This window comes from Amphibalanus amphitrite, unplaced genomic scaffold (assembly GCF_019059575.1).
Source record: "Amphibalanus amphitrite isolate SeventyFive unplaced genomic scaffold, NRLGWU_Aamphi_draft 000909F_arrow, whole genome shotgun sequence".
Lineage (NCBI taxonomy): Eukaryota > Metazoa > Arthropoda > Thecostraca > Balanomorpha > Balanidae > Amphibalanus > Amphibalanus amphitrite.
In genome coordinates this window covers 96,217-110,319 of record NW_024882403.1, presented here as the reverse complement: position 1 = coordinate 110,319, position 14,103 = coordinate 96,217, and the positions used below count along the sequence as shown (strand labels likewise).

Here is a 14,103-nt window from a genome sequence, read left to right as displayed (position 1 = left end):
AAAGACTCCTTTAGAGGATGTAAGTACCGCTATTGATTTCTTTAGCTTGATAATGGTAAAAAGACCTCTTAACGAAACTGAACGTACACGAAACATGCTTTGTTAGTTTAAGGGGATTTATTTCAATTTATTATGTTTTCTATTGTTAAGTGTTTGGACCCGAGTTTTATTTGTTATTGAATGCGGTCTTTCGAGAATTCCTAAAGATTTACTCTTAAAGATTTATTATTTCTGCCCCACATTGCGTTCCCGGTATCGGTAATCACAGCTCGCTTTCCGGCTCCCCTGTTATCGATGGCAGCATGCCGGCCACGATGGCCACGACTGACCACGAAAGGTCACTCACTCCCAGTGCTGCCGGCGGGGCAGGCTGACCGATGGGTAAGGTCACGGGCTCTCCCTCCACCGGATACGGTCATCCGGGGGTCAGATGCCTCGCCATCGTCACTAATCCCCGGCTTTGGATGGGGATCCCTCGAACTCGGTGGTGATTCCATGTTATCTGTGGTGATCCTCCCTTTGGATGGTGATCTTTTGAACGCCCTGGTAATCCCTTACCATCTGTGGTGATTCATCATTATCAGCGATGATTCCTGTTCATCAGAGATGATCTATTACTATCGCGGTGATGATCTCTTACCATTGATGATGATTTCTTACCATCGGTGATGATCGTTTACCATCGATGATGGTCTCTTACAATCGGTAATCGATGACCCCTCGCCATCGGTGGTCTTCCTTGTCATCGGTCACCGGTGGAATTTAAACACGACAGAGAAAGATGAGAAAATCATAAGGCAGATTGGACTTGAAGTGATTTTGGGAGGAAGATATGCCAAGAGTCCTCCTGAGGATGGCAAAGACATAATGACCTCTGATCTTATGCTACCTCCCTTGATCACATAGGGTAGGGTGGGGTAATTTGAACATGTGGGGCAATTTGAACATAGTGTGAATAACAGAAAATTACGGAAAATCCATAAGTGGCATGACAATAAGACCAATGAGAGAAATTATCGTAACTAAAAGGGCTATCATATGAACGGGGTTTTAAGTTTCAGGGAATGAAGATGTTGACGCACAGTGTAAAAAATCAATTTCGCAAGGAAAAACGCCTAACAACACGTCATTGCAACCTCATTGCAGCGCAAAATCTTGCATTGCTAGCGCCTAATACGCAATGGCTTTTGTTGTATAATGACCTAATCAGCGCCGTCAATCCAAGAAATTTGCTTTTGAACCCTGTTTTTTAAAATGGCAAAATAACTTTTAGCGTGGGGTAATTTGAACATAGTGTGAGAATTTGAATGAAGACAGGGATAGCTCCGAAAAAAAAAACAACGCTCCCAGTTTTTTTTTGCCAATATTTTCGACCCAAGGCAGTAGCAGATAAGTGATGCCAGTTTTAGAAAATTTACGTCTAATATCCGTCTAATGTCCGGCATTTTTGTTGATTTTCCGTCCAAAAATGTTTAAGTCAACTATTTGTCCAAATATGTCCGAAAATTATGCAGCTATCAACACTCAAAACCGTCATTTATATTGCTTATCATGTAATTTTACCAGCCGAAAAGTGTTCATTATATTGAGATCTTAACAAGCTTTCCATTCGCCAATCAATGCTATGCACGATTACTTTATAAAAAGCGCTGAAGTGTAGCAAGCCATCGTCCAATATTGTCCAGTCTGCTACCTTTGTCCAAACAATTCCGAATTGGACATTGGACAAAATCAGAACTCCAAATGTCCAGCTTTCGATTGGCACCACTTTAACAGATGTAGTACGGTTGGGAGAGTTTTTATCGAACAAAAATGATAGACGTTCTGTTAATTGAAGAAGGGCGAATTCTGTCAACTGACCGGTGTGCAGCGTGCAGATATTGATACTCTGCAACTGTTATTTTTGCTGTTGTGTTGATTTTTCAAGTGAAGGTATGTTTAGAATTGTTCTGCCTATTTGTTTATGGGTCAAACAACATCGGTGCTGGCGAGACTATCGCTTTTATGACAGGCAAAGGCAGTATGTTCAAATTACCCCACGGTTGGGCAATTTGAACACACCGTGACTTGGTGGAGAAGTGAGGCTATGCTATTCAAGGTATGCTCGGCTCGTCCAAAAATGAGGCTTGCATGGTGAAAGCAAGTGACACTTGCGCTACTGAAGCAGTTTTTCTTCATCCAGGGTTGAACTGGAATTTGGTACAACGGAGAAGACGTAAAAATATGTTCAAATTACCCCACACTACCCTATGTATGTCCCTATGTGTTCTGTCTTTTTCTGACGCTACACAGCTGTAGCGCTTAGGCACCATGATTTAATGACGATTTAATGACGCATCCAATTTTCGATCGACCCTATCATGGCTCCCTTCCAAGAGGGCAAATGGCCGGAAAGTGTTAAAAATCAGCGCCTCTGGCCTTGCTTGTCATTCCAACCCTTCAGCACGATTAACTAACCTTGGTGTTACTTATCGCCACGCTTGTTTGAGCTCATCAATTATAATCACTACCGCCGACTGGGAGAGTTCCCTGCTCACGCGACGACGGCAACTCGTGCGTGAGTTCAGCACGAGACGCGCTCATGCCTCACCCGTAACGTCTTTCCTGCTGCACGTCTGAAGCTGCCCAGTCATACCAGCCTCACAGGCACTCGGTCCAAGCCCTGTGTCTGGTGACGGCTCGCTCCACCGAGCAGGCCCAGTCCGCGGCGGCGAAACGGGGGACGTATTTCAGGCCGGAGCCGAGACTTCATCCCGGCGCGGCGGCGCGCCAGGAACCGCTGCGCCATTACACGCCTCAGACGCGGCATTGTCCGAGCCGTAATCGCCTCAATGCTAATTGGATTCGCTCCTGGCGGGCGTCGCCCGGACCGTGGTCGCCTGAATGCTGGCCAGCTGTCGCCTGTACTGTCGCGCGACTGTCGCCCGTGACTGTGTCCGAATGTCCCTCCACGGTCGATCCACGGTCGCTTACTGTCGCTCGATAGCATTGCTCGATTATTGCACCACAGTCTGACCATCGCTGACGCTGTTCGATCGCAGCTTCTGTTGATCGTTTTTGCTCAGTCTTTGCACAAACATTATCCTATCAGCGTGCAATTATCGGTCAATTGTCACCCAATATTCTCCAGCCATCGCCAACACGATAGCGACGTTCAACCATCGCTCGATCATCGTTCAACCATCGCCCAACCATAGCTCAACCATCGCCGCTCGACTTTCTGGTGGTTGACTCCGGAAGGCGGCAGCGCCGCAATAACCGCTCCAACCACCGCCATGAACAACCAACACCCGAGCGTCTGGGTGCGTGTTGAGCGTTCACTGCCGAGCCGCGTGTAGCAGAATTCCGGTCCCCTGCCGCAAAACGCCGTTCATGTCCACCACAGGAACGTGCATAGACGAACCCGGCGCGGTTTGGGCGAGGTGCGGAGCGCGGGTGGTCTGTGACGCGTGCAGGGCGTTGCGGACCGCGATCACACTGGAACTTGCTGCAGAGAGCTCTCACAGTCTCACAGTTAGCCGCGAGTTTCTGCCGTGTTTCCGCCGATGCAGCGCCGCCGGCAGCCTCAGACGCGGTCATTCCGGCGCGGCGCTGCGTCGTGTAGGCCGCTGCGCGCCGTGCACGGTTGGTCGCGTGGTATCGGCGGGTTTTTGCGCGCCGTTCGCGTCAGGCTGGGGCGGCTGAGCGTCGTTTGTGTGCTCCAGATTAATTGCCGTCGCTTCCGTCCGGGCTCCCCGCTGGGCCCGGCGGCCATTAGGAGCCGACGCGTCGACGACCGCCGGTCACAACAGGCGGGAACAACAGGCGGGGACAGCAGGCGGGGACAACAGGCCGGGACAGGACAACACGACACACTGGGACAACTGGCGGGGACAGCAGGTCGGGACACAACAGACGGGACAACAGGCGGGGACAACTGGCGGGGACAGCGGATCGGGACACAACAGGCGGGACAACAGGACGGGACACCACAGGCGGGACAACAGGGGACAACAGGCGGGAGTGGCGGGACAACAGGTCGGAACAACAGAGGTCACAACAGGCGGTCACAGCAGGACGGCACAACAAGCCGCGACAACAGGCGCTCACATCAGGTCGGATCAACAGGCCGAGAGAATTGATTTCGAAGAATTATGACTGCTAGGTGATGTAGTTCCATAGGACCGAGAAGACAACGCATGACCTGAAACCTTTTCGAGACAAAACAATTGCTACAGCCTACAGTCCATAAAGTCGTTCATCATATATCTTCTGCAACATATTGCCTTGGGAGCAATGCAATCTTGGTCCACTAAATTTGACGATATGAGATATTTCTGGAAGCTGGATCAGCTGCAATTCTCCCACATATCTGCAGCGCCCCCTTACACCACACCCGTCCCACTATGTCCCAATCGCGAGGATGGGACTGGGCGGGCAGCAAGCTCACGCCCTGAGTGCTGACCACTCAACTTATGCGGAGTAAGGCTGGCAAACATTTTAAAAATGCATCCTGGTGACCAGCGTACCCCAGAGGTAAAATATTCAGCCGCTTGCGACGGCCGTACTTCGTAAAATTTCACGAACGCTGGAAAAAACAGCCTGCGGGTATACAGATTGAGTGCGCATCCAGGCTAATGCATTCGGGCGAGAGGCGCACTTTGACTGGAAAACCTACACGCTTATAGAATTTACCTCCACCTTCGGCAAGAGCTACATTAATTTTATTTGACCTCCCTCCTACCTCACCACACCTGACTGACATTTATTTCGTCTCGGATGTCCGGGACGCCCCGGTAAACCCGCTGTGACCTCTGCGATTTACCGTGGGTGCCGCGACACGCGCTGGCGAAATTACGTCCGACACCCCTCGACCGGAGATGTCATCATTTTGGAGGTGGCCGCGGCACGCCGTACCGGGGCAGACGTGACCGACCTGACCGGACACAAGGATGGGGAAGTCGCCGGGCGGGCGGGGGGGGGGGGGGCACGGGGGTTAGGGTGCAGAGGCGGCGGCTGTGGTGGCATATTTGATGATGGGGCTTGAGTTGTGATATCAATTTAGTAATTATTTGGCTATGAGGTGGTAATTACTTATCAGTGACATTGTGGCACTTGAAATGACCCCTTAAAATGACGCTTTGTGCAATATATTGTGCAATATATCTGTAAACTAAGTCAACTGTCAGTCAAACTGCAAAGTGGCAGAGCCAATAACTTCCCACCGGCCGCCCACACCTTCCGCCCAAAACACATGTCACCAGCCGCGCTGGAGCTGGACTTCAGCTCCTGAGTTTACACCCGCACTTACCCCCTCCCCCTCTCCCTCCAAAAAATAGGTGTGTCCCGAACTGCATCACGTCGCTCTGCGCCTCCTCTATCATACTCGTGTATCCGGCAACTTATACCCCCGGAGACAGGGAGATAGGGAGACGGGGAGACAGCGAGGGCCGTGACCGAGCGGTCGCCGACCGCGGCAGGCGGACAGGAATTGGATCAGCCGGTGACCGTGGCTGTAATGGTCCTCAGGGTCGCGCCGGGGGAGCTCGGTCACGCCGAGAGCCCATCCGGAGGTAGCCGTGCACGGCGCTTCGCGGAAGATCGCCCGCAAAAAGTTGGCCACGAGCTTCTGGGAAATTGGTATGACGCGAAGTTGGACGGAGAAGTTCTGTCGTGGCAATGGGCTGAATTCAAAGGGATGGCAGAACGCGAGGAGTTGGCGGTATTGACACCGCCTTGGGGTCTGTTGGTGCCCCTCCCCCTCTGCACCCTTCTCCGATCGGACCGACCCTCTTCCTTCCACTCAATATGTGCAGAATCGATACGCGCGGCCGTTATCAAGGATTATCCTTTGTGTGCGCGTTCGTTATGAAGGGTGGCGCCTGGTCGGAATTTATCCGTCCCCACAGGCGTATTCATACCGGTGGGCCCGACAGTAATGGGCGGCAGCTCGACCTAATTGGTACACGCCGGGGAGCGGGCGCGTGTCTGATGAGGACCACCTTCCCACAGCGGACCGATACATTCAGATGTGCCGCCGCTGGAGATGAGTGCAGATGTCCAAAACGCAGATGTGTGCTTCCTCTGGAACCTGCTCGTGTGGGCTTTCTCTACAAGCGTTTGTAATTTCGTGCCGAGGCTCGCTAAATGTGGACCATCGCGCATCTCGAGAGAAATACGAAATTCGTCGTCGAGGAAATTCGACGGATCGCCAATGTCCGTAAGTTTGACTGCTATGAATAACTGTCCCATTCAATTACAACGGGCTGCCATGACTATCTCAGCGCTTCGAATTCTATGGTGATTTAATTAGCGAAATGCGGATTTGTGGTTTCGGCAGAATTGCATTTGGGATAGTGTGTTTTACAACTGGCCTAATTTAGGGCTATGCTAAATTAGCGAGATGTGACCATTTCCTTGCTGAAGCCAAAGTATTATTCAACTCTGGATATTATCACTCGACGAACGGGAAACCAAGGCCGAAGTTCTATCGTGCATGACAGAAATATTTCACGGTTGTCTAGACGGCAATGCTATCAAAAACTTTTTGCCAAAACTCTGAGAAGTATTGTTAAAATAAAGTTTTCTTTTGCATATGCCTGAACACGGTTAGAGGTGCTTCAGATAGGATATGTTTCTTTAGAGATGTGGTTCAGGTTTTCGGTTGTGTGTGCTTTGTGTGGTTGTTTTGTGGCTTTTTCAAATGCCTCTCTGTTGGTATATATCTATGCGACTCGAAACGTCCGTTTTTATTTATAGCTGATGCCTAAGTTGTGTTGAATGCTATTTTTTATTCTGTGACATTGTAGGTTGTCTTATACATATATCAATTTTGGGCTTCTGGATCTCATTGCCACCTAGCTAAGCGACATTTTTAGTTTTGATGACTTTGAAGCTGTCCATTATGACCGCCATGCAAAGCTGGAGAGTTTTGACAGCAACCAAAGCGTGTGTTCCTCAGGCTCAGTCAGACTTGCCAAATCAGAAAAATGCCAGAAAAAGAAAGAAACCATCTCCGTCTTTCATCTTTGGGATTTACTTTGAGTGATAAACAGTGTGTATCATCTCAGCGTTTTTATCGAAATCCGACAGCCTTATTTTTTTTACTTATCATTAGCCGTTTTCACGATGGCACATTTGGTCATACTCGGTGAGTTTTGGTCAAATTAGGTTCATAGTTGATCCTGACTATGTTTCAGCTTGGGTTGTACAAGCTGCTTACATACTCGATTTATCAAGTTATCAGACATGCTTTTCGAACATTATGAAGATATTTGCTGTAAAAGCGATTTGGTCACCAAGTTCGGTGCATCTGCCAGATAATCCGTCGTGGAAACGGCTATAGATTCAAACTTTGTAGAAATGTTCGTCCTCAAACTTAAAATGAACTTTATTTATATTACTCACAATACGTTATTTTTACAGAGCTTGTGTATAAACATATATAGAAGCCATTTTTGCATTGCTCCTCTGTTCGTCCCGCTTCGGACCTGGGGTATACGATCCGAGTCAAAAACTGAAGTCGGTAATATTGGACTCGACAATCGACATGGGATATTGAAGGCTGCAGCTCAGCTTTAGCAGCAACTCGTGCCCTTCAGAAAGCACTAAGCAGCATGAAGGAAAAGTATTAAAGGTAGGTAATTCAATGCAAAGATTTAAAGCCAGCACTCAGCACGCAACAAACATGTTTTGTAATTATAGGAGACAAATAAAGAAAAAACATAAAGATGCTACGCAACGTATGAGGCATAGGCGGTGGAACGGGGAGGGCACCGGGGCACCGTGCCCCCTTTGATTTTGGCATTTTGATATTAGCCCTATGGGCGTTGCATGGAAAGAATGGGACCAAAAGTCGGCAGTGCCCCCCAGGGTATATTGAGTGAGTGCCCCCCACCCCCACCCCTCTTAATTGAGGGTGTTCCGCCGCTGCTGGTATTAGGGATTGCTGGAAAAGGACAATGTGATAACTGATAGGTGCTGATCAACGGCAACCACAAAACTACACAAAAAGTCACTCGTCTGGGTATCTAGATACGTTTATAAAAATTAATCCACGACAATGTATCTGTATTATTTGTACCACAATTCCCAGGGGCGCGGGAACTACTTTCCGACTGGGGGGGGGGGGGGCACACCATAACAGAGATTAACCTAGGGTACCCCCAAATCTAGTTTTCTCACCGGTTTTAGGCCACTTAATTTTCACCCCTCGGCTTTTTCAACAAAAAAAGAAAACATTTGCAAAAAAAGTGTGGTATTCCGTCTCAAAGCTGTGGGGGCACCGCCCCCACGGCCCCAGAGTTGGGGGGGCAAGCTGCCCCCACTGCCCCCCCCCCCCCGGCTCCCGCGCCTATGACAATTCCTTATCTTTCTGTTACTTCTTAATTAACCGGAACTTATCCAATTCATCACTGGCCTAAGTGAACTGGTGACCAATTCATTTATAAGCCGCAGCTGGCTAGCGGCTGTCAACATCTATTGATCATCCCTTCCCGAGGCCAATCTGTCAACTTCTTATCCTAATTGAAAACTCCCTATCCGGGTCAGCGCAGCGGCTCATTACGACAAAAACAACCTCGTTATAGCCATTTTGGGTGTCCCGCTGGGTCCAGTGGTACACCCACGTGCCCGGGGACAGGTGGTCGATCCCCACCCCCCGCTGCATCCCACGCACCCCCTCCCCGTCCCCCCTGCCCCAGACCGCTGTAAATTGGCGCATGCGCGGTGCCGTGGACCCGGCCGGCGGCCGGCGGCGCGCGTCAGTCGTCCAGAGCTCACGGCGGTGGTGGTGCGTGCCGCCTGCACCGGAGGTGCTCCACGAAATGTGCTCGGGGCCGGGTCGGGTCTGATCACGATTTCCGTGGACACGAGAGGTCTCGCTGGGTGCGGCTGAAGCATGCGAAGCGGTGGACGGTAGACTCGGAGAAACTGTCACACGGAGACTGGTGAGATGTGGATGTGCGTGCTGCAGATCGGAGCGGCCCTCGCAGCCGTCTTACCAGGTGAGTGTGGGTCAGAAACTGTGAGATTGTGCACCAACATGATATCGATTTCGCTATTGGATGTTCATAGTTATGTCACGAATGTTCGGTAATGATGCTACATCGGAACGGTCGCATGGCGCTAACAGTAAGGAAAAAGGTGACCTAGATGTTCGTAATTATGCTTGCGTCGGTTATTAATGTTGCAAGTATTTCATTTTTATCTTACCAATGAACTCCGATGTTCGACGGTATTTTTATACGGTTGACCTCAGGTCGGGCTTGCGTTAGCCTTTATATGTGTTCCAACCAACATTATCATCATCTCCAATAAATGCCTGTGTCCTGCATTTTTCATGCTGACAAAAATATTGAATTTTGTCATTTGCAAATAAAGGCTGATTGAAAGACGTTTCCAGTTAATATTGTCTAGCACTGAGGTCTGGCCTCAGCTGTCTGGCCGATCAACCACCGATCAGATATGTGTGACATGTTCGATTTTCCCGATGGTACTCTCCTTAGCCACAGCGCTCTACACTGTAAAAAATGCTAACAAACCAGTTAGTTAATTCTTCAAGCAAAATCTAGTATTAAAACACACGTTGTTGCAAAAAACGGGTCAGATAACAAATATGTTTGCAACCTAACACCACATCCATTTCATCGAAGCAGAAAAGCTAACATCATTGTAAGCCGACAAATATTATCCGTGCAAACCGTGCCGTGTTATTTGACAAACATGTTTGTTTATGCTTCCTTTGCCTTTTTTTCTGGATAACGTGTTAAATAACAAATCAAACGCATGTTGTAACTCACAATCTTAGTTTTCTTACTACCCTTTTTGTTGTAGCATTACAAAGACCTTAGTTAATTGAAAAAATCGCCATTTTGTGCGCCCCTCTGCGCCCGCCATGTTCAGTCTGTGCCAAGTCAGAGAAGGGAGAGGACGTGTGCGTTGTGAAGGAGCTGAGCTGTGGCGTATAAGTGTTGCGTGTGCAGTATATAAGGAGCTGCTGTGGTGTTAAGAATAAGAATAATAAGAAGTCAAACAGTGAAATGATATGGATTGTTGGACATGGCTTTCATCCTTACTGGTATGGTGAGTGATTATGGGAAAGATCAGTGCAGATATTGCTGGCGGTTTAGTGTGGTTTATGTACCTATGTCACTCATTTTCTTTTCAATTGAACCTCCAACCAGGCTTTATAGGGTCTCAGGTTGGAGACACTGTTCATTTGTTGACTGTCAATTGACGTCTATAAGTACATATGACGGACTGAACAATGAGCATGTTGCACACTAAAACCGCATTAAGAAATTAAATGTACCTAATTTTTGGTTGGGCACTCAACCAGTGAACGCGGTGAGGTGCTGTTTTATGCAATTCCTGTCACTGCACCCATGTTGTCAAATAAAATTTTTGTAGACACATGAGCCACCATTGCTCGGTCAGGGAATTTTTGCCCTTTTGTTGCAATTTAGTTTACCCATATCGACAGAAATGAAGCATTCTTTATGTTTTCGTGATAGGTATTTGGAGCCTGTATGGTGTCATGGCTGGTGCGGATTCCTGCAGGCTATTTATAGTTGCAGGTGTGAATCAGTGCAGATTTGTCACCACGACCGGTGCAGATTACCGACTGATTTATGACGTTGGTTGGCATGAGGTTGGTTGCGTTGCTTCATTCGTTGGTTTGAATAAACATCTTTGTGTTTAAATACTCGTCTGTATGATACTTTTTTTAAAATAAAAATTTCGACGCGTGTCGCAACACGGTGTGTGAAAACGCACAACATGTATATATGTTGCAGGCACTTTAGAAAATCAGTCATTTTGTAAAATGCCTAGGCATTTTGCAAAATGCCTGGTTTTCCAGGCTTTTTGCAAAAGGCCTAGGCATTTTACAAAATGACTGACTCTCCAGTCATTTTGCAAAATGCCTAGGCATTTTACAAAATACCTAGCCATTTTACAAAATGACTGAGCAGCGTGTTGTAGATACGAGTACCTAATTATATACGTTTTGATAGCGTGTAGGTGGACCGAGGAGTCCAGCATTATGACCAGAGGAGTCCAGCAGTGGGAAGCCCATACCTACCTCTATTTTGAGAAGTGCAGGCCCGCGACATTTCCAACCCCCACGTCAGCGACGCTGCTGGATTTAAAATGATCGATCTGGAGCGTCAACAAACGACTGGCCCTATGCCGGCCTGTATCTGTAAAACTATTAGAGGTCGCGAGGATTCGATCCCACACACTTAGGCGTTAGTGTTTCTTGAAACCAACGCTCTCGTCCTACGCCAAGCGACCTGATGATTCTCCCGATGTGGAGCTTGATATTTTTAACTGGGACCATGCAAGTAGGTACTCAAAGCTGTCAAACAAAGACACAATCAAACAAAGACTACACTCATTCGTTTACATGTAATTGTATGTACATCAACCGGTCCTGCCTATTGACTAGGGCCGGTCTCCGGCTGGTTTTGTTAGGTCTAGTTTCAGCCTTCAGGCAGAACATGAACGGCGTTGATGTACAGGGTGTCCCAAAAGTAAGGTCATGATTTAAAACTTAAATATCTCGAGAAGTAAGAGTCCGAATCACTTCCAATTTTAACACGTGCAAGGTAAAAATACCGAGCAGTAGGCATTAATTACCATAATTACCATAAAATTATTTTCTTGCATGCTTAAACCATTTTTGATCATAACTACACCGAGCAGTAGGCATAAAACTGAGAAGGTCGAAATTCAACTCTTAGAGAGGGTCCGTCATTAAAACAAAGGGTAAATACCGCCCAGTTTTCGGCCCTAAGCAGACCCTATCAGCTCGCCCTATCTCTGAACTCATGCATAGTTTCGCCTCAACCGGTAAAACGTCAGAAAAAAGGTATAATGTACGCACAGGGCATGTATAGTTAGCCACCTGTGCTTCGAGGTCCTGAGGACGACAGCGGGAATCGGGTGAAAATAAATCAAGAGAGGTGGCCGAGAGTCCTCCCAGTGGTTCTTCCGTTCGTCGCAACGCAGCTGTGCCGACACCATCAACCAGCAGTGGTTTCAGCAGGATGGAGACTATGCTTGCACCGTCCTGAAGATCATGCATTGTCTCCGAGAGTGGATGTGAGATCGCGTAATTTTCAGTCAGGGCAACGCCATTGAATGGCCTCCGCGGTCACCTGACGTTACTCCTTCATATTTTTATTCTCTGGGTACACAACGGAAAGGTTGTCTTTTAGGACAACCCAACGAGCCGGGAAGAACTAAAGGATGATCCCTCCGAGCAAACATAAGCGGTATCTCACCAGAGAATCGCTCCAGAATGGCGGAGGAAGTCAAGCGCAGTCTATTCATGCACGCGACCCGAAATGGTAGCCATGTAGAAAAGTAGCAAATGTGGTGCTACGAGCCAATGTATTGATTTATATGTATATCAGAATAAAATTTAATAAAATGCTCTTTCATATGATGTCCTATTTATTTCTATCCATCGCGTATTTTTGGCGGTGTGGCCAAAACAAATGATGACCTTACTTTTGGGACACCCTGTACTTGGGAGTTTTTACAGCGTTAACTAAACAATGCTTTATGCTACAGCCGAGTCTGCAACTCAACCTGGTCGTTATCTCAGCATTGTCGTCAATCGTCATCACAGAGCTTCAAATCGATCAGCTACAGGCTGAACACGTACCTATAGGGTATAGGAAGACGTCCAAAAACTGTTGGCCATAGTATCTGTAGTGGGATCTATACGTTCCATGCTGGTCAGGCATTTTGCAAAATGCCTAGTCATTTTGTAAAATGGCTAGCCATTTTGAAAAAAGCCTGGTTGCGTTCAGTCATTTTACAAACAGCCGTCTTTTTGTAAAATGCCTAGGCATTTTACAAAATGACTGATTTTCTAAAGTGCCTGCAACATATATACTGTAAAACATATTTGCACGTTTCGAGTCATCCTGGCAAATCTCACTAACCAAATGCGTGTAAACTTTGTATTTACACACTGCATCCCGAAGTTTATAACTTATTTGGCTAATGATATTTCCCTGGATAACATGTGCACGTTGTGCAAATCTCGGCAGAAGCTTGTGAAGCTTACTTACATTTTGCGTGTAAGCGTGTTTTCTTCTGTGTGTGTTATGTAACACCGAAGTTAGTTATCCTGCAACTAGGCGATGCCTAGTTGCATGATAACTAACTTCGGTGTTATAAAACACGCATAAAAGAAAACACGCTTACACGCAAAATGCTAGTAAGCTTCACACGCTTTTGCCTAGTGAGATTTGCCAGGATAACTAACTTTTTAGTTACTTTACACGCATAATATTAGTACATTGACAGGTAGATATTAGTTAAGTAACACGGTCACACGCAAAAGGCGTGTAGGTCAACACCACGTCGAAAACTAATGTCTTAGTTTCATAACACGTTTTTTCCTAAAAGCGTGTTATATAAAACACGTTTGGCCAGTAGATGCGTGTAAACTTTACACGCTTTAGGTTAGTGAGATTTGCCATGATAACACGGAAGTTAGTTAACATTTTTTACAGTGTAGCACTGACTTAGCTCAAGCTAGCCGAGCCCGGGTCCGCGTGGGGTCGCATGGCAACCGCGGCAACCGTGGGTAACCGGCCAATCCGACCTCTCAAATATCAGCTTTACGCGCGCTCATGCGAGTGCCACGTGCCTTACATATTTCAAATTCTGAACATTCCTGTCTTTCTCTCACGCGGCGTGCCTCTCTGCCTTTGAATACCTCACGTTGAGGATGCGCGGTGTGTGTTAGGTCTAATAACGCGTATGTTACAAAACCTGTAGCTATAATGTATAAAGCGTCGCTGGAGCATTTTTTTTTTATTTTGCTCCCGACGGGCCCTAGGGGCAAGTTACTATAGTAGCTGGCAGCAATTCATTTGTGTTGAAATATAACCAAAATTCAGCTGCTGAAGCAGCCTTATTTCCGCAGGCGCATACTATAGCGCCGAAATTGTCGCCTCTGGCAGCAGCGCAGCGCTGAAAATAAGCTCCGCCCTGGGCCTCGTCAGTCCGTCCCGAGGGTCGTTAGAGGTCGATTTACGCGTCCCGAGCTGAGACGGTGCTTCTAAGTGCACGTTTACGCGTAAAATAACACCCATGAGGGAC

General features: G+C 47.6%; 1 protein-coding gene across 2 annotated transcripts in view; it reads left to right on the top strand.

The window, feature by feature from the left end:
- Positions 1–8,711: 8,711 nt before the first annotated feature.
- Positions 8,712–14,103, top strand: part of LOC122367937 — a 41,863-nt gene continuing 36,471 nt past the window's right edge. Inside the window, exon 1 of one of the 2 annotated variants that reach the window (XM_043341494.1) lies at positions 8,712–8,984. In XM_043341494.1, the coding sequence (XP_043197429.1) occupies positions 8,933–8,984 (52 nt within the window). In that variant the 5' untranslated portion in view covers positions 8,712–8,932. The remainder of the gene's footprint in view (positions 8,985–14,103) is intronic. The other variant, XM_043341493.1, reaches the window with a different exon arrangement.